The 18,918-nt window shown below is 27.9% G+C and overlaps 2 protein-coding genes across 9 annotated transcripts; both read right to left on the minus strand.

Annotated features, from left to right (window-relative positions):
* Positions 1-633: 633 nt before the first annotated feature.
* On the minus strand, positions 634-9,967 carry LOC145190209 (RUS family member 1-like). 8 transcript variants are annotated; one of them, XR_016453765.1, is made up of 13 exons: positions 9,771-9,967; positions 9,584-9,661; positions 8,913-9,073; positions 8,744-8,776; positions 8,175-8,280; positions 7,962-8,063; positions 7,126-7,196; positions 3,611-3,795; positions 3,401-3,506; positions 3,112-3,164; positions 2,885-2,982; positions 2,756-2,804; positions 2,372-2,638 (listed from the first exon to the last, which is right to left on the minus strand). XR_016453765.1 is itself a non-coding variant. In XM_090091801.1 (13 exons), exons 1-13 carry the CDS (start codon positions 9,912-9,914, stop codon positions 2,472-2,474), a joined length of 1,305 nt encoding a protein of 434 aa, XP_089947927.1. In that variant the 5' UTR covers positions 9,915-9,967; the 3' UTR covers positions 2,372-2,471. The 8 variants fall into 8 exon arrangements, 6 of the variants coding, with proteins under 6 accessions (XP_089947931.1, XP_089947932.1, XP_089947927.1 ...); XM_090091801.1 differs by having other exon boundaries at positions 3,401-3,458; XM_090091800.1 differs by having other exon boundaries at positions 3,401-3,470.
* Positions 9,968-10,428: 461 nt separating this feature from the next.
* Positions 10,429-14,546, minus strand: LOC145190221 (biogenesis of lysosome-related organelles complex 1 subunit 1-like). The gene is made up of 4 exons (XM_090091808.1): positions 14,413-14,546; positions 12,510-12,582; positions 11,280-11,497; positions 10,429-10,499 (listed from the first exon to the last, which is right to left on the minus strand). Exons 1-4 carry the CDS (start codon positions 14,471-14,473, stop codon positions 10,471-10,473), a joined length of 381 nt encoding a protein of 126 aa, XP_089947934.1. The 5' UTR covers positions 14,474-14,546; the 3' UTR covers positions 10,429-10,470.
* Positions 14,547-18,918: the final 4,372 nt, after the last annotated feature.

Raw genomic sequence — 18,918 nt, forward strand, 5'->3', positions numbered from 1 at the left:
CGCATAATAATGAAGTCCAACAGTCATAAATGGTAATCAATATATCCCTCAGAAATTTCTTGCTAGTAAAACTGACAATCCAAAAGACATAAAAAAAAAACAACGTTCATGTAAAGTAAACAAAATAAAAATGTGTTTTGTTGTTGCAAGTTGTTGAAAAAATCTCATAAAGGAAGCATCCCGACATATTAATGCCGTATTGCACATCTGTTGAAGCGCGGTTCCTTTAGATATATTATTCCTTTTATTTTACTATTTTTGTTGAGCGAGCTTAATTCATATCATAAAGAGTATTAATTTCCCTGCTATTAATTGGTTGTTTTTTTTTATCAGCAACTGCGCTGGTGTTAATCGTAACTAAATAAAATTACATTTTAGGACGTAGACCATGTTTGTTCATTTCTTCTTACAATTCAGAACGATAGATTTTATTGCTAAGTATTTCTTCTCCACTTTCATTTAACACTATTTTGAGAGATTGGTAGAAAAGGAAGGGGGGAATGGGGCGAGGAGAAGTAGAGAAAGGAGTGGGGGTGGTAGATTAATCGGTGTTTTGAATTAATCGATTGATGATTAATTTTCACAAAATTAATCGAATAATTTTCGATTGATTTTTTAAAAATGAATTTTTAAGATTCAAACTCATATGCTACTTCATCTTCTAGTTCATCTTTCCTTTGGTTATCCTCGTAAAGAAATAAACGTACATATTTCTCTCGCTGTTTTAGCAATTTCATTTTTATTTGGGTACTTTAAAAGACTATCTGGTGATTCTGAATCTGATTTATAGTCATCCAGATTATCGAAATAGCAAAGTAAACCAACAATATTACAATTCCTTCTTTCAATAATTCTCTCAGAGACAACAGTAAATATATTTTGACCTATATTAGTATTTTGTTCTTTAAGATTTTGTAGAAAAACAAAACAATTATATCAGATTTTATTAGATAACAGTCTCTATTCTCCAATCCCATAACACTTAGCTCTATAATGAACAATATAAGAGATTTGTTTTATTTCTTCTTCTTTTTAAATCAAATCTGTTCTGGATATATCCATAAGAGCTTTTCTAATAAAATTTTTTAATTCCAAGAGTAGTTTTAACATACTGATTAGAAAATTCCATCTTGTTTTAACATCCAGAATAGGCTTAAGCTTTTTTCCTAAATGAGTTCTATAAATGTTTTGAAGAACATCATTTTACGAACCTTTGATTTAAGGATACCATAGCCCTCATTAAACTGGATTCCCTCATCAACAGAGCTTTTACTTTCTTCATTCCAGCATTCTTTATTGTCATTATCATCATCAGGATCAGCGACTTCATTTTCATTATCCTCATCATTGATTGATTTTTTCCTATAAAGAATATTACATACTGCAAGATGAATCCCATGGCGATGGCAAAATTAGTGGATAGCTCTTATTTCTCGCCCCATTTTCTTCATAACTGAAGCACTATCAGTGCTTCAGTTATGAAGAAAATGGGACGAGACTGAAGCACTATCAGCTCTTTCTGAAGGCATTAAACCATTTAATGAACTGAAGCACTATCAGCCCTTTCTGAAGGCATTAAATCATTTATTCTAATCATTCCAAGACCATAATGACATTTGGTCTGAACAATATAAATTAAGACACAAGTATCTTCTAGTTCCACCTGAAGTACACTCATTAAGAGAAACTGAAAATCTTCCTCCCTTTAACTTTTTTCTGCTGAAGCTCTTGAGCAATTTTTAACTTCATTGAGTTAGCATAGTTCATAGAAATTGCCTTTATAGCATGACGATCATCAGGGATTTTCAGTCCTTGAGCTTTCCAGCCAATTTTGATATTTTTACTATTGGCCAAAGTTATAAACGAGCTACTACATCTTCAGCTTTGTTACCTATTTTATTAAAGTAGGCAGCAGAGCTTGGCTGCATAGTTTTTGACGTTTTTGAAACACCTTTGATTGGCAAAACTTTATGTTTGTGCTCTAAATGATACAAGAAACTTGAAGTTATGAATGGAATTTAAGTTCGACTGAACAATGTTCGCACTTAAATATTGATTTGTCTTTATTTTCTAATTAAAAATATCCGAACTTCAGAACGAACTTTCAGACAAAATTGTAAGTGACGACCAGGCTATTTTTACTGCCGCACTGAAAATGTTCTATTTTTTGACATTTTTCAGCGGAACCAGATAAATGTTTGTTGTCAAAAAAACGCCTAATTTTTTTGATTTTTAAAACGGCGAATTAATCGATTAATCGTTTGGAAATTAACCGATTAATTTTTTTTACATTGATTAATCGTTTATCGGTTACCACCCCTAAAAAGGAGGCGAGGAAAAGGAAAACAGAAAGAGAAAAATGTACCACAAATAGTTGAAAAAGTATTATTGGATTCCAAATAAATAAGTTCTCAATGCAAAGTAGTAAGATAATTGGCTTGAGTCTTATTAATAACGTGGTTTTTTGTTGTTTATTGCGTTTTATCGCCGAACACAACCCTCCATTCATCGACACCTAAATGACAACGTAACAAATCCCAACCTGCCAATTGTAAATCTTTTACGAAAGTCGGAAAGAAAGTCTTCAAAATTCTTTCCATCTCAACTCGATTATAACATTTTTTAGCGATCGTATTTTCTATAAATAAATAGTGAAGACTTCCTAACAGCATGAAGATTTTAAATAAAATTCTTGCTTTATAAACAAGATTTCAAAAAAAAATTTAAATCTTTCAATCAGATAAAACTTATTTACCCCATAAATAGAAATAGAAATTAGGGTTATTGGAATCCGATGCGGTTATCTAAAAAAGTGGCAAAATATTTTAGGTAAGTACAGATTTGAAAGGTCGAGTTTGACTTAAAACCTTTAAAAGTAATTTACGTTTTTATTCAGTGACAAATCCAAAAGCAAGGCCAGAAAAGAGCTTTGCAGAATCTCTTGATTAGATGTATCTTTATAAAGGGCAACATTAATCGTAGCTAAACGGAAACAATAACTAAAAATGGTTGTAATTGATCATTAAAATTAATTTGTGAACCCCCTTCATCTTGTCTAATATATCTAAAATATAAAATTGAACGTTCACCTGAACGTTGCAACATACGTACATGTTTTAGTATCGTAACCCAGGCTAAATCCAGGCAGATCAAGTACTTCTTCACTAAAACAAAATTTAAAACTGATCTCCTTTCTTTATGTAAATTAAAAAATAATAACAAATATACTTCAAAATTTATTTGATAACCTTAACAAAAGTAATGATAACATCCATATTAGAAAAAGATTCTTAAGCGCAAATAAACACTTAATTTGGTATAACAAAGAATGAATTAGCTTGGCTTGCCAAACCATAGAAAACCTGTTAAATGATCTTTAGTTAGAACAACCAGAACTCACCATTTTAAAACATCCAGATATTGACAACCAAGACGTAAAACGCATTTATAACCAGGTCCTAAAATTGTTGCTTATATAAACGTCAAAAAAGTCAAAAGTTGAAAACCTACAGAGAAAATACTAACAAATAACAAACAATAAGTTACAAACAGTAAAATAGAGACAAATATAGAAAAAAAAAGATTTCAGATACAAAATAACAACATTTACTTCGTAAAACAGGATCAACCTTGTTTACTTCGTAGGGCGTTAAAACTTTCCCGTAAATAAAATAATGCTTTATTAAAATATGTAATCTTGGAAGATTGAGCGTTTCCATGATAACCGTAGAAACAGCCTGATAGTTCGCATAGAGGTGTAAAAATGTGAAAAAAAAGAACAAGATCCATGTAAAGCTTAAAAAAATAATAAAAAGTAAAAATTATTTCTTTATAAAATATAGCTCTCGCTTTACTTTAAATACGAAAATAAAAAAAAAAAAAAAAGGTTTAAATTTTATTAACTTATATGCAACAAATGACCAGGAAGTTTGTTTATTATACAGTTTTTAAAAATGGATTTGGGCAAAACCATTAAATTACGGGATTTAGCTAAAGTCATTTTTAGGGAGTTAAGAGCTGGTTGTTTAAATTTACAATTTTACTTATTCATTTATATTATTGCAAAGTCGCGTAAATCATATGAACACATGAACGATTTGCCTGTATCCTACATCTCTATGGTAAAAGAATTGTTTTGCCACTAGTTTATGGCTTTTTCAATATAATATCCAACTAAGTAATAAGTTCGCTGCACCACTAATTTAAATGTAAAATTTTTCCAGAAACAGAAGTTGAGAAAATGAAATTATCAAATACTTAAAAAACATACAATTTAATGTACACAATCATTACTTCTATTGTTATATTTGAAGCGGAAATATTGAATTTTGTTTAATTGAATCGTTTATTAGAATTTCCGAACTCAAAGATTTATTTTCGGTTAAACAGTCGTAATTAATTACGACTGTTTAACCGAAATTTAACGGGGTTCGTTAAAACTGAAGAATGGTATAATATAAAGGTCAAGTTTAATAACAAATTGTAGCCTGGTAATTTAAAGATGCTGGCCGATATTTGGGGGAAAAAAACATTTACTTAGTATTACATGAACCGTTCAGTGCGCAAATTTCCTGTCACGTGATGTAATGTAAAATAGTTATAATCAATGTTCAGCATAGATCAACAGACTTCACTCCATGAACCAATCATTCCCACAAGTTTTCAATAATGATACTGATTTATTAATCAGTATCATTATTGAAAATAATAATCAACTTTTACATCAATCTCTTAAAACAATTCGAATTTTCTGAAGGTTATTAAAATGCAACACTTTATACGGTTTCAGACAGCAAAGTTTTTTGGTGTCATATTCACATTTATATTCACATTTATATTGTTATTTAAAACTTGTCAGAAAAATAAGCTTAACGGCTTTAATCGAATAACAATTTTTAAAGGGTTGAAATAAAATAACATAAGGAATACGAGGTATCGCTTTTTGTTCTGGAATCTTATAACTTTGTCTGTCTAAATATATATAAATTGTTTTAGAATAACAATTGTCTTAAAATAATAAAATAATTGTTTTAGAGTTGTTTTAGAGAAGTTTGTAGTTTATTCGTTATTATTTGTATTAAACTCGTGAAGCCAAACGCCGATGCTCACAAATTAGTTTACCATGTGTATGTGCATTTATATACTCGTGTATATGCTGAGAATTTTAGATAAACTAATAGGTCAAAATTGCCATATCGACTTTTATGCAGTTTATAAAAAATACAAATTAATATTTCATCAAATTACTTTTAACTTGGTGCATCGCTTATTCTTGCATATAAGTCGAGTTCTCATTTTTCAAAATTTTTAAAATTATTTAAATATACCTAGACGCGATCGATTAACATGCTCAATTTAAATGTCTTTTAGACCTCGTAAAAAGCTAATACGAGGTCATTCCAAGTTCATTCTGTTTAATAATTTTTTGTTTAGTGGCAGAAGTTTTGCTTGCGCATATTAGTAAGAAAAAATTTAAACTCGTTAAAGTAATATAAATTTTCATTTAACTGGTTTTAATTTGATTGTTGATTTGCTAATAACTGTTAATAAGTTTTTTTTTTTGAAAAATGAAATGAAATCAAAATTCATGTTAAGCTGATTTAAATTAGGAGTTGTGGAATATTTTGAGATTAATGGTATCTCAAAAGCTGCTAGAGATATTGCTAATGAGAAGCTTTTTCAAGGCTGGAGAAAAAAAAGGACCAAAAACTTCACATGCAAAGCGACGGAGATATTGCATCATTTGAGTATTCGGTTTGGTACCCTTTAATTACCAAAGACAAAATTTAAATAACAAAGTCAGCCATATTTTTCTACATTTAAAGTATAACCTTAAAACCCCATAAACCCGTTACCAGGTTTATGAATCAGAAATCCTTAAAAAGTCAGCAGAGGACAAAAAATTGCAAATAAACATTTGGCTATTTTAGAAGACGATCTATTTTCTTTTCACTCTTTGTATGGGTATAATCTTTCACAAATCGGAATGAGATCCCGATAATGTGGACACAATTGGTGCAAAAGCTGTAATGATCAACACAACTGGACATGAAAAAAATTTCACTACTGTTTTGACTTACTTGGCAAGTTGGACAAAATGAAAACCTATTTTTAAACGAAAAACCCTACCTAAAAGTACCATATTCCCATCTGATTTAAGTGTTCAGGTGCGTCGTAAAGAATGGTTGGATGAGCAAGGCACACAACTCTGAGTATGCAATCTCTGGAACAAAAGGATCAAAGATTAGCAAGAGATCATGGTTGGTATGGGACATGTTCAGAGCTCACCTTACTGATGGTTGTAGGAAAACATCGAAGATCAACTGGCATCATAATGTGGCATCCGTAATGCTTTAGATGGATCGGAAGGTGACGCTTTGTAAATAACAAAGGTGATCTGGAAGACAACTCAAATGATTTGAGATGATTCAAGTAATCATGCAGGTGAAGATAATGATTACACAGAAGACCATTTTTTTTTTTTTTTTGATTGATTTTGAAAAAAGACTAAAAAGAGAAATAGACAACTTTTATTGTTGATTTTCTCAAAAACTAGAAAAATATCATTAATTTTGAAATTGTTTGAAACAAGCTTAACTTAATCATATTCACAATTGCAGCTACAAATTTGTACAACTATACAGTTAGATGCATAAATTCACACACAAAGCTTTGGTAAAATAATTTGGACAACTATACAGTTAGATGCATGAATTCACACACAAGGCTTTGGTAAAATAATTTGTGAGTAGTTTACTTTAAATAATCAAGAATTAGATTTTTAGAAGAAAAAAAATGCTCAATTTATTTTATAAACTAAGCATATTTTGAAATATATCACTTTGTGTTTTTATATCAACATAAAATGTTATAACTTTTTTTTTATATATAACTATAACAATTATAATTAATTATTAAATGTTATGACTAAAAAACATGTCAACTATCAGTTGTTACAAAAAGTTGTAAAAAAAAAAACAAAAAAAAGGAACAAAATTAAGCAACGGCTGAATCAAAAAATCATTTTCAAATATACTTTGTATCATGCAATTTGAGTGTAAAGTGATTAAAGAAAAAACCAGTCTATGGATAAAAAAGAAATAGGAAAAAAAAACAAGAACTTACACAGGGTTATCAGCAACTAAAGGTGTGATTATGAAACCAGCAACTAGTGCCATCAAATTAACAAGTGTTTCCTATGAAATGATGACAATATAGACATATGATATACATGTAGAAGAATTTAACTTTTATCAAAAAAATAAAAAAAGTTCTTTCTATTTATTTTGAAATGCAACTAATTATGAGGATCATAATACTTAAAAGGTTAAAGGTCTCCTGAAGAGTTTTTTTTCTCCTGAAAAAAACTCCAGAAGAGTTTTTTTGAGTGATAGGTTAATGAAAAAAAACAGTTTATGAGAGTAAGCTACTTTAAACAACAAAAATGTTTACACACAACAAGCTATAGATAAAGAATTGTCAAACTGTATTTTTAAAAGTTTAAGATGAGTTTTTTCTAGTTTTGTGAATATATTGCTTATAAACAAAAGTCCATCCACTTCTGAAATATTGAACTGATAATCATAACCTTGGCCATTATAGTTATTACACAATCAAATGTACTCTACACATCTGACATAGTAAGCAATTTAAAAATTTATGTAATATACTAAAGTTCTAATTAAACTTCTTGAATTTCCTCTAATACATCAAACTGGTTAAAGTAGCTCAAAAAGTAAAATCATTCAAAATGTTAGCGAGTGTGAACATACTGCTTTTCATGAAAGAGTTTTAAAAAACTTAAATACAACTTAATACAAATGTACCATGATTCATTTCTGATTGCAAGTCATTTAAAATCTTAACACTAGCTTGATAATTCAGTTTAAAAATACACATAACATAATTTTGGATTGTGTTTCACAGTTTATTGTTTAGCTAAAATTTGTAACAACTCTCACCTGACTTCCATCTTTAGCTGAAACATCAGCCATGTTATTTCGCCGTGCTTGATGTAGTGTTAGTGCAGCACGTGTAGCTCCTCCAGCCACACCCACTATAGACTGGAAATATAAATAGATAGATAATAGTAAGAATAAATAGAATAAACAGAAATAATTGCATATTACATATGTATGACGTGAGGAATGAGAAAAATATATTTAAAAAATTACCCTTGCAACACTTGAAAAACATGCTATCAATAGAAAATATTGCTTGAACAAAGGAGCAATCAAGTCCAACATAATAGCACAATCATTCAAAACATCAGCTATCAACCTAAAGTTAAACTATGTAAGTATAGAAATTTTTTTTAAAACATTTAGAAATATTTTTCCTTGAATGATCTTTAAAAAGACAGTAGTTTGAAAATAATTAATTTCATTTCAAGGTATACAAACAGTTTAAAAAAGTCATCTCTTATGTAAAAGACTGAGAGGAACAATTTCTATTTAGAAATCAGGCTCTAAATAGAAATTGTTCAAAGGGAAAAAGTCCACTGTTGACTGATTTAAAAACTCATCAATTAAACCGTAATTTTCCTTGCTCAGATAGTTTAAAATCAATTTTATTAATTTTAAAACTCCTTCATGTTAATGTATAACTCCCTAATGTATTAGGGAGTTATACATTAATATGAAGGAGTTTTGCTTCTTTTAAATTTTGCTGCTTTTTTCTTTTGTCATTAATAATTCTATCAATATTGGGATTGTGGATAAGATTAAAAAAAAAAAAAACTTGCCTCCATCTTTTTGCATCGCAATCTAATTGAGTACTATTAAAATAAAATACAACTTAATTATAAAAGAATGATAATATTATATAGTATTAATGTTAAGATTAATAACTTTGTAAAAGCAAAATTAATATTAAAGATAATATTAAAGACAAATCAACTGTCAAACTAATACCCTTTTTTCCAAGCAAAAAGAATACGACCAATCATGCCTGCACCATCTTTTAACATCCAAGTGATGGTTGCAGCAGTAACTGTTGCTGTATTATCACCCACACCATAAGCTTTTAACATTGCTTGAGTAGCCAGAGTTCCGGTAATGGAGGAACAAAAAGCCTGCAAATATGTAATAACACACCTTGGCTTTTAACATTTATCAAAAGTTGCATGGATAATAAAACCATAATTTTTTTTGTTATCATTATTATTTAGAAATAGCATGAATGATTTTAAACCAATAATTAAATCATTAAGCCGGAACTAGTTGACTGCTACTGTATATAAATATAACTCAGATATCTGAAAAACAAGGTTTGTTTTTATTATTGTATATTATTCTATGACCTAATTTTGAATACCTTTAATTTATATAGTAAATATCCTTTCTACTTACATCAGGTTCATTATGTTTGGCACACGATAAAATATTGTATATATTTTACTTAGCCATGCTTATACTTTTTTAAATTAGAATTTTTATAAAACAGTTCTGCAAACTTTTACTTTTATAGATGCTGCAATAACTAGGTTAACTGTTGTGCATAACAAACTTTTCTTCTGTTAAATAAATACTTACATAATGGCTTGAAAAATTAAACTTATATTAAATAGAAAACTAAATTCAACCTGCAATGTATCCCACAGCTGATAGCGCAAGTAATCTTCACTGACACTCTCTGGGTATCCTTGAGGAAGAAAAGCATTCTAAAAATATTTATTAATATGAAGGCTAAAGTACATAGATTACATGCTAGAAACTATGGCTTGCTTTTGTATATATAAAATGGTTTGAATGTTTTTGTGTAAAACTTACCATAAAGAATAACTTGATAGATGTGTAAAAACTTATTATAGACATTTTGCTACATATTCTTTGACCTTGAACCCCATTGTCATAGTAAATGATTTTTTCTTCATTAGACCCATAACATTCATAACAAAGAACTTTACCAGACATATTTTCAATGCTAAATATCTAAATGAAACTAAAAATTGATGGAAAATAGTTTAACAAGTAATAAAAGGGATGAAACAACACTCTAAATCCAAAAATATGTTAATTGGAAGATTTTCTAATGAAGATTTTCTTCATTTATATAAAAATACCATAGACATAACATTTTAAAAATAATGATTTAATACAATTTAAAAGAAATATTATTTTAATGAAATTCAAAAATATTAGTTCAATACTATTTAAATGAAATACCATTTTAAAAATATTAATTATAGTAAGTGCAATATTGAACAACAAAAACTTTTAGAAAATATTTTAAAACAATATCTTCAAAAATATATGGTAACTGTTAAAACTCCATTTTTGAATTTGTAGCTTAAAAATGCTAAAAGATCAAAAATCATCCATTTATAAAACAACTTTTTTTAGTCAATTTATTATGATTTTATTGCAATATCAGTTTTATAAAGTTACTTAATAAAGCTAGGAATCATCATTAAAATAAAATGATAAGTATGACAAATTTTTTATTCTTTGAAAGATATTTCCATTCAGTTTATGACATTTCTGATCTTGGTCCAGGACCTAAAAGATTTTTAAAAAATAGCTATATCTACATAATATTACAGCTGCATTTCACATAACATCTACACAATATTACAGTTATGTTTCACACAATATTTATACAATAATACAGTTATATTTCACACGATACATAAAGATAACAGCTGCTTAGAGTTTGTATTAATCAACTCACATAACAAATACAAGTATTACAAAATGCAATATATGAATTTTGCAAAAACACTAATCATGTAAAACTATTACAAACTATGAGGTAAGAGACAAATAGATGTATATGTATCAAAATCATTTGGTGAATATCTACCAAGTAAAATATTGTACAGTTACAGAATGAACTCCTACTACTTTTTTAATACCAATTAATGGGCAGTCACTAATTTATAAAATTTTTTTCTCTTTGTTTTAACCATTTTGGTAATACAATAAATGCCAAAATAATTTTTTAAGCAGTTTTGATCTGTTTAATTTTGCTCATTTAAATCATTCTTATTGTTTGGTATTTATTTAAAGTATTTTTTGTAATGATAACTCGAGCATGCAAACTTCATTCTTTGTGTAAGAAATGCGAAAACTATTAAGGATTGTTTTGCCAAATAATTTCACTTGTTATAGTTATATTAGTGAAGTTACAAATACAACTAAAAATTTTTCTCTGAAAATAAAATACCTGCACTTAAGTCACAAAAGCATTTAACACAACTTTAGCACAAAACTATGTGGTAAATTTATTTTTCAACTTTCCTATTTTCACTTTAAAAAAAAATAATAAATTTTAATTACCCTTATAAGCATATTCCAAAGCACTTGCTATTGTTGTTATATCGGTCTCAATTGTTCTTGCCCAGTTGTCTACATCTCCAAGCTCCTTTAAAGCTTGATTGAAGTTTTCTAGCATGTTAATCCAAAGTTGTGTTTGTTTAGAGAACAAATCTACATGATTTTGAAGTTTCTTTGCTTCATTCTCAAGTTTTCTCTGGTTGTTGTAGGCTTGCTCAACACTATAAAGAATATGATAAATAAACATTCTGCAAACAGATAATTACTGATAGAAATTTGAGAAGGGATCTTGTGTTTACGTTATAATTTTTTAACAAAAATTTGTTTTTTTACATTTTTAAACCACCATTGTCATTATTATAACCATCTATCTGTATTGTTATACTTTTGTTTACTTACAATATGTTTTTAAAGTTATTTATCTATCTGTTGAACATGATTAAATTTAACACCCTTTGATTGTTTATTAGTCATAAACTATTTAACAGATTTTTCTAATTTTTTTTACAGAAGAAAGGTGTTGTTGTTTGATTGTATTGGTGTTAAATATTATTAACACATTCAAGTATAATCAAACTAAAAAATTTGCTCCTAAGTTAATTGTATGGCAACAATTTGCTCTTGTGGTTTAAAAAGTGCACCACACATTTCTTTTAAGATTTTGAGCTTAGATTTGAATATAGGAGAATGCTTTAAAAAATGTCTTTCCCCATTTATTAAAAAGCAAAATAGTGTTGATAAGTCAGTACCTAAGTAAACCCTCCAAATTGTCCTGAGCAGCTAATTATTGTTAGTTATGAAAGGAATTGTATTAAAAAGCAAGAAACTAGCTTCAGATGAAGATTTTAAAAAAAGGTGGATAGCAATTTCAAAAAAAGTAATTACAAAACAAGATTTAGGAGATGATATCAAGAACTTGCAAAAATATTCAGTTTCTATCTGAGCATTCAATCAAAAACATAAAAAATGATTGAAATAAGTTAGTAAATTAGTTAGCTTCATTGTGTAAAAAAAAAATAGAAAAATCTGTTAAGTAGTATTCAAGTAGTTAACACTTAAAGAGTGCTGAATTTTAGCATGTTCAACTGATATGAATGGATAGATTTCAGCTACTAATGCCAGTTTAAGCTGTTGATGTAATGAAGTTAAAGCATACAACACCGATAGAGAGTAAAAAACTTTATTATTTGGGAGAAATAAAACAAAATTTTTAGTACAAAAAATTATCCATACTCAGTATTCAATGAGTCAACCAATTGGTTTGAGAAGTTGCTAATTGCTGCAATAGCAGCTTTCTTTCGTTCTTCTAAAAAACTAAACAACTGTTAAACAACATTTTAAAATAAAAATTTATAATAATATAAACATCAATAACAAACATACTAAAAAAGCTCTAAAATAGGGCCCGTATACAAATCCATTTCAACTTAAATTCTTAATTGGTCTTATACATGCCATCATGTTACACTCCATACAATGAAGCTACATAATATTGTTGTCGAAGTCTATGATAAAATATATGAAAAGTATGCTATACTTGAAGTATAACATCATGTTTTTCATTTACTGTTTCTTATTGTCTTTGGTTTTTACAGATGTTCCTGTAGCATTTACCAGTTGAGATGTAGTTGTAGAATTTTCAAACAGATTTTTACTGTTTAAGTGTAAAACAGACTGTGTTTAAGTGTTAAAACCTGTTTACTTAATTAAGGTAATCTTCCTGATTAATGCAAATGTAACTGTATTATTGTATAAATATTGTGTGATTCAAACTGATTTTCATTCTTGTATATTTTTATGATACTTTAACAGTACTTCATTCTCTTTCAGTAATTAAGTTAACATACTTTAATGATTTGCTTTTGTTATGAAGTCCATAATTTTTTGTTTTTCAGCTGTTGTTTCTTTGCTTTATTTTTTATCTACATACAATAGCATGCAAAAGTTTATAAACAGCTAAAAATTTCTTGTTATAATCTTTTGCCCTTTCACTGAAAATGAATGGAATTTTTAACAATTATTCTTCTAAAGTGATTACATAGTATATATTATTCAAATAACTGAAAATTTGTAAAGGAAGCAAGAAATTCAAACCTTATTGAAAACATAATCATGCAAAAGTTTATAAACAGTTCCATCCCCCATTTAAAAAATCAAAATTTCATTAAGGAAAACATATAAGTATTAAAATTATTTACTAGAGATAATATTTAACTTAAATTGAATTTAAAAAATAATGGGAAAGTCTAAGGAATTGTCACTAGAAAAGAAAAATTTTATAATACATGCTGTAGAGAAGAAGATTCCTTATAAGCAAATTTCTGAGCTTTATGATGTTGCTAAATCGATAATTAGCGTACTAGTTAAGAGATATAGAGATCGTAAGACACTTGAAAACAAGCATCATCTAGTAAGGCTAGAGATAACTACAGAACATCAAGGCAGAATTTTGACAATCAAAACAAGTACCCTGCAGAAGTGCTGTCAAATTAAATGGTACTTTGAGCAAGAATTATAGTTTTAAGTGCAGTGTAGATACTACAAAATGTCACCTGTGTCAGCATAATTTGTTTGGTCGTTATCCTGCCAAGAAACCGTTAACATTATTAAATAACTGCTTAGCACAAATGAAACTTGCAAAAGATCGTTTGCATTGGACTTCAAAAGAATGGTCCAAAGTCTTATTCAGTGATGAATCAAAGTTTTGCATTTTGGTAGTGATGGTATCAAGTACATGAGACATCCAAAAAGTAAAAGATTTAATTCACTTGTTTACAAACTTTTCCACAATTATGTTTTCAATAAAATCTGAATTTCTTACTTTTGTTACCAACTTTCATTTTTTTTGAGTAAATTATACTATGTAATCACTTTAGAAGAACAATTGTTAAAAATTCCATTCATTTTCAGTGAAAAGGCAAAAATTTATGACGATAAAAATAGAAAATTTTAGCTGTTTATAAACTTCTGCATGCTACTGTACATTACATACATACATACATACATACATACATACATACATACATACATACATACATACATACATACATACATACATACATACATACATACATACATACATACAAGGGAAAGAGAAAGATTCATTTTAAAAAATTGATATTGCACATATGTATACCTTGGCTTTCTTTAAATGAGCTATTCTTCAAATTATGCTCTTTTAATGCTGCGGATAACATTGCTTTTTTACAGTCTTTAGCTCAGTTCATATTTAAAACTAAGAAAAGAGAAATTCATATAATAGCTAAAGTGAAAATTTTTTAAATTGGATTTTAATTAGACTGATGTGATTTATTAACAGGAGTGAAATAAAAATGAATATGACTAAGAATTTTAATCTTTAAGTATAACTTTTTTTAAGATAATATTTTTTAAAAATCTATAGTTAATTCTTTTAATTTGAAATAAAGAACAAAATAATTATAAACAAAAAAAGACATCTCAAAGAGGAGTGCAAAAAAAAACAGAAATACATATCAATTTACAGCTAAAATTTAGTGTCTATACATTAGTTTGTTTAAAGTTGTATATAGTTATATAAATATCTTTATACTTTTAAGTTTATAGTAATCTGTTCTGTTTTATTAAATAATATATTATAAACTTCTTTCTTCATTTAAAATCAGGGTTAAACATGTTTCACTTCCTCTGATGTTATCAGTATTGAAAGCATGATCAGGATTATGCACTTTACCTTCTTGAGAAGTTGTTTCTAAATTACTATTTTTTGATTCAATATTTGAAACAAAATCTTCAGAAGAATTTATTGAGGAATAATCGACATCTGATGTTGTTGAAATATATTTAACATTGGGCATACTATCTATGCTTTGTTCAATGATTTTCCCATCTGTTTCAAAGTTGACTTTGTTATTACACATTTTAATGTTAAAAGGAACATGCTCTAAACAAAAATTTGATTGTTTTTCTGAATTAACAGCTAACTTTTTTAAATTTTCAACTTCACATGTTAGTGCATAAACTGCAGCAACTAAACTTTCTTGATTCATGAGAACAGCTTGTATTGACTTCTGGTGCATGGTATCTTGATAATTTAGACGCTGCTGGAGAATTTTAATGGGAAGTTCATATTTAAACTTTTTGATTACTTTTTTATTAAGATTTCTTACTGAATATCCCCTCCAAACTGCTTGTATCTTAATGGCAGATTTATGCCTTAGTAAAATTACCTTAAACTTTTTTTGTTGCAAATACCTCTTAATATTAACTTGTAGCAAAGATGCTGCAATATTTAAAAGCTTCATTGCTTCTTCTCGAGTCATTGTGATAGGAACAGGCCCAATGTTCTTATTACAAAAATTCTTTTGTCTATCTATCGAGATATCCAAGTGTGAGTTATCGTCATCAACAGAAGTTATGTTAAATTTCGTATCATCATTAGCAGCAAACTCACTGGAAGTTGAGTAATCATGAAACTTAAATTTTGATTCAGAAACGTCAATAAAGACTGAATCAGAAACTAGCAATGAGGAGTTCATTTCAAATTTTGTTAAGCTTGAAGAGGATAGAAACAAAACAGATAATAGACATGTAGATGCGGTTGGCGCGATATATAATTAAAATAACAAAAGTACTTCTCGGTTACAAATCGGCAGCGGTTGCCGTAATTATAGTTACTTACGCTTGTTGTCGGGTAAGCATGTTTATTGCATCAAAAAAGCGCATTTTTAAAAACAAAGCTACATGAGCTTTATTTTTTCTACAAGCTATGAAAGTGGACATAAATTAAAATTAGGGTGATGTTTCCCTAAAAAAAATCTTACTTGATATCATTATGTAAAGTAAATTATTGCAAAGTTTTTTTTGATTTCTTTTGATTTCCGAGAAAAAAGAAAACACTAAAAACAACAACTATTCATACATTTATTTTTAAGGTTTTTTCCCAATACCTATTCGAATTAAAACTGGATCCAAAAAAAATTATAGAGCTTGTCAAATATTTAGAGAGCCCGATTTACTTTATAGGGTAAGGTTGCCAATATTGTACCCCCTAAGACAAAACTAAAAAATGTAGGTAAGCTACTGAGTGAAAACATGGATTTTCAATAGGATTTCATAATTTATGGATTGTTTGTTGTAAAGATGTTAAAAAAACTCAAAATTTAAAAAGCGTTAAGTCTCGAAGAATCAAATTAAAAAAATAGCGCTAAGAATACAATTAAGGAAACTAGATCCTTAATTGTACCATGGTAATCCAATATTGTACCACTTTCTTGATTTCAATTACTTTACAGCTTTGCAAATATTTTATGATTTTAGATTTAAGGGATTTAAAGAACTGATTAAAAGGAATGGTTTTTATAGAATCAGCAATTGGAAATATTCTGATATAACATAACATAACATCTAACTGCCCATAATATAATGAAATGAAGTTTTTTATTTAACAAACTCTATGCAACTTGAATTTTTTTCTCCTGGAAAATGCCGAAAACAGGTATCACCACATATGGTACAATTTTTATTTAAGTTGTATGTTTATCAATGGGTTAGCTAAGATTAGATTAGAGGAGGAAGGTAGGTATTAAAGAAAGTTATACTAAATAATGTAAAACAATATATACTATATCTGTTTTAAAAACAACCACACTAAATGTTGTAAAAAAAACTACATAAAAACATTATTTTTGCCAAAAGTTTCAGATATATTGTGTCTGTTTTTGATTAACACCTGCACAGCCATAATGACACCAGCCTTGACATATTGGTAAAACTGAACTAGAGAGTGCATCTTTTTAAGGACTGCTTGTCAATACAAGAGTAATACTAAAATTTTTATTTTTTTTGTTTAAGTGGTGAAGTTCGTATTGTAAGTATGGATATTTCTCTAATTGAAATCTCAAGAGGGTTTTGTTAAACTTTACACGCGTTTTTTTTAGCGGTAAGAATGGTTGCGTCGGTACAATTTAGGACATGCCTTGAGGTACAATTTACGCAACTAATCTGACATTCAGTTAATTAAAAAATTTGACAACTAAAAATAAAATTTTTTTAAATTCTAAGTATTTATTTTAAATTTAGATAAATTATGCTTTAACATAAGTACACTGAAGAAATCATATCTTCTGCTTCTTTTAGTGAAATACGCTTAGCCATAAAAACCTAAAATAAGAAATCTTCAATAACAAACCAACAAGAGCTTATTCTGGGTTTAATTAAGTTGGATGACAAAAAAAAACAGTTCACTGCTTAATTTCATTCAGCAAAGATAAAAAATAAGTTAAAAAATTTTTTGTGGGTTGTAAAAATAACGAGTTATGTTAAAAGTACAATATAGGCATCGGTACAACATTAGCAACCTTACCCTATGAGTTATGATCATAAAAAAACTAAACAATGAAGAATTTTTCAATCATTTGCAAAAAAACTACAAGTTTGAATTAATAAGTTTGCATTTCTCCACAATTAAAATAAGCTGATGCATATATACTTCAACTTTACTTTTTGCTAATAACATCCTTATGACATAAAACACTTTCACAAAGAAAATCCATTAAATCCTCAATAAATCCATTTAAAAACTTAAAAGATAAAATTGAGCTCGGTAAAATGAACCTAAAAAAAAAAATTAAAAGTTTATCGCCATTCAGTTGAGAAGCCCCAACAAAGGAAAATGGACAATATAAGTTTTAGTTTTGTTAGTAAATTTTTTTTAAATCTTGTTTAAAGCTTCGTTATTGCTGTGTTACATATAAAAGTTATTACTGTCCCTCGCACCTTTTAAAAACTTTTAAGATAATTATAAAACAGCTTTAACTTAAAAACCTTTATCATATATATTATTATATATGATATATTTATCATATATATTATCATATATACTATTTGTTAACAAATGTGGAATATGCTTGTTATTTTGTTCTTATTTTTATGCTATTCTTTTAACTATTTTTTTTATATGAATACAAAGCAGTAAAAAAAATAGTAACATTTCAAAACAAATGGAACTTACATCTAAATACTGTTAAATTGTAGAAATTTATTCGTAATCTAAAAGGACAAACAAAGAAGAGTACTCCTCGTACTAGTTGTAAAATTATTAGATACATGAAAAAGAATCCATTTGCTAATGCTAAAGATACAATTTGCATACTGGAATTCAATATTTCAGAAAAACCTTTACCTCGACATTTAAATGATGCAGGGTAAATTGGATTAACAATAGTTATGTTTTTTTTCAAATGAGGTTTTAAAAACTTGATTATTTACCTACCTACCGAATCGGAATATTTGATATTCCGATTTACAGGTGCATTAGCAGGAGTTCTTGGTGATGTTTTAACTTACTTTATGACAGCAAGAATATTATACTTAGTCAAATTAGCGTTTTAAACACTGAGGATGAACAGGACACCTTCTTCTAGGCATTAGTTATCAAATTTCTTGTAGAAATGAGGTATGCAAGAGAGCATTTTTTAAACAGCTCAAAATTGCCAATAATTAACTTCACAACGGTCGCGTAAAATCTGCAGGGTCTAGAAGCAACGTTGTGCTACCAAAACCTTGTACATCTTTTATACTAATAAGCCGAAAGAAATCTTTTGCTATTTCTTTTTTGAAAAACGAAATGAACAACGAAATCTTTGTTCTGACGAAAAAAAAA

The sequence above is a fragment of the Hydra viridissima genome, unplaced genomic scaffold (genome assembly GCF_058129835.1).
Source record: "Hydra viridissima isolate aposymbiotic clone 2 unplaced genomic scaffold, HvirCarnegie_v1 scaffold_6, whole genome shotgun sequence".
In the NCBI taxonomy this organism is placed as follows: Eukaryota; Metazoa; Cnidaria; class Hydrozoa; order Anthoathecata; family Hydridae; genus Hydra; species Hydra viridissima.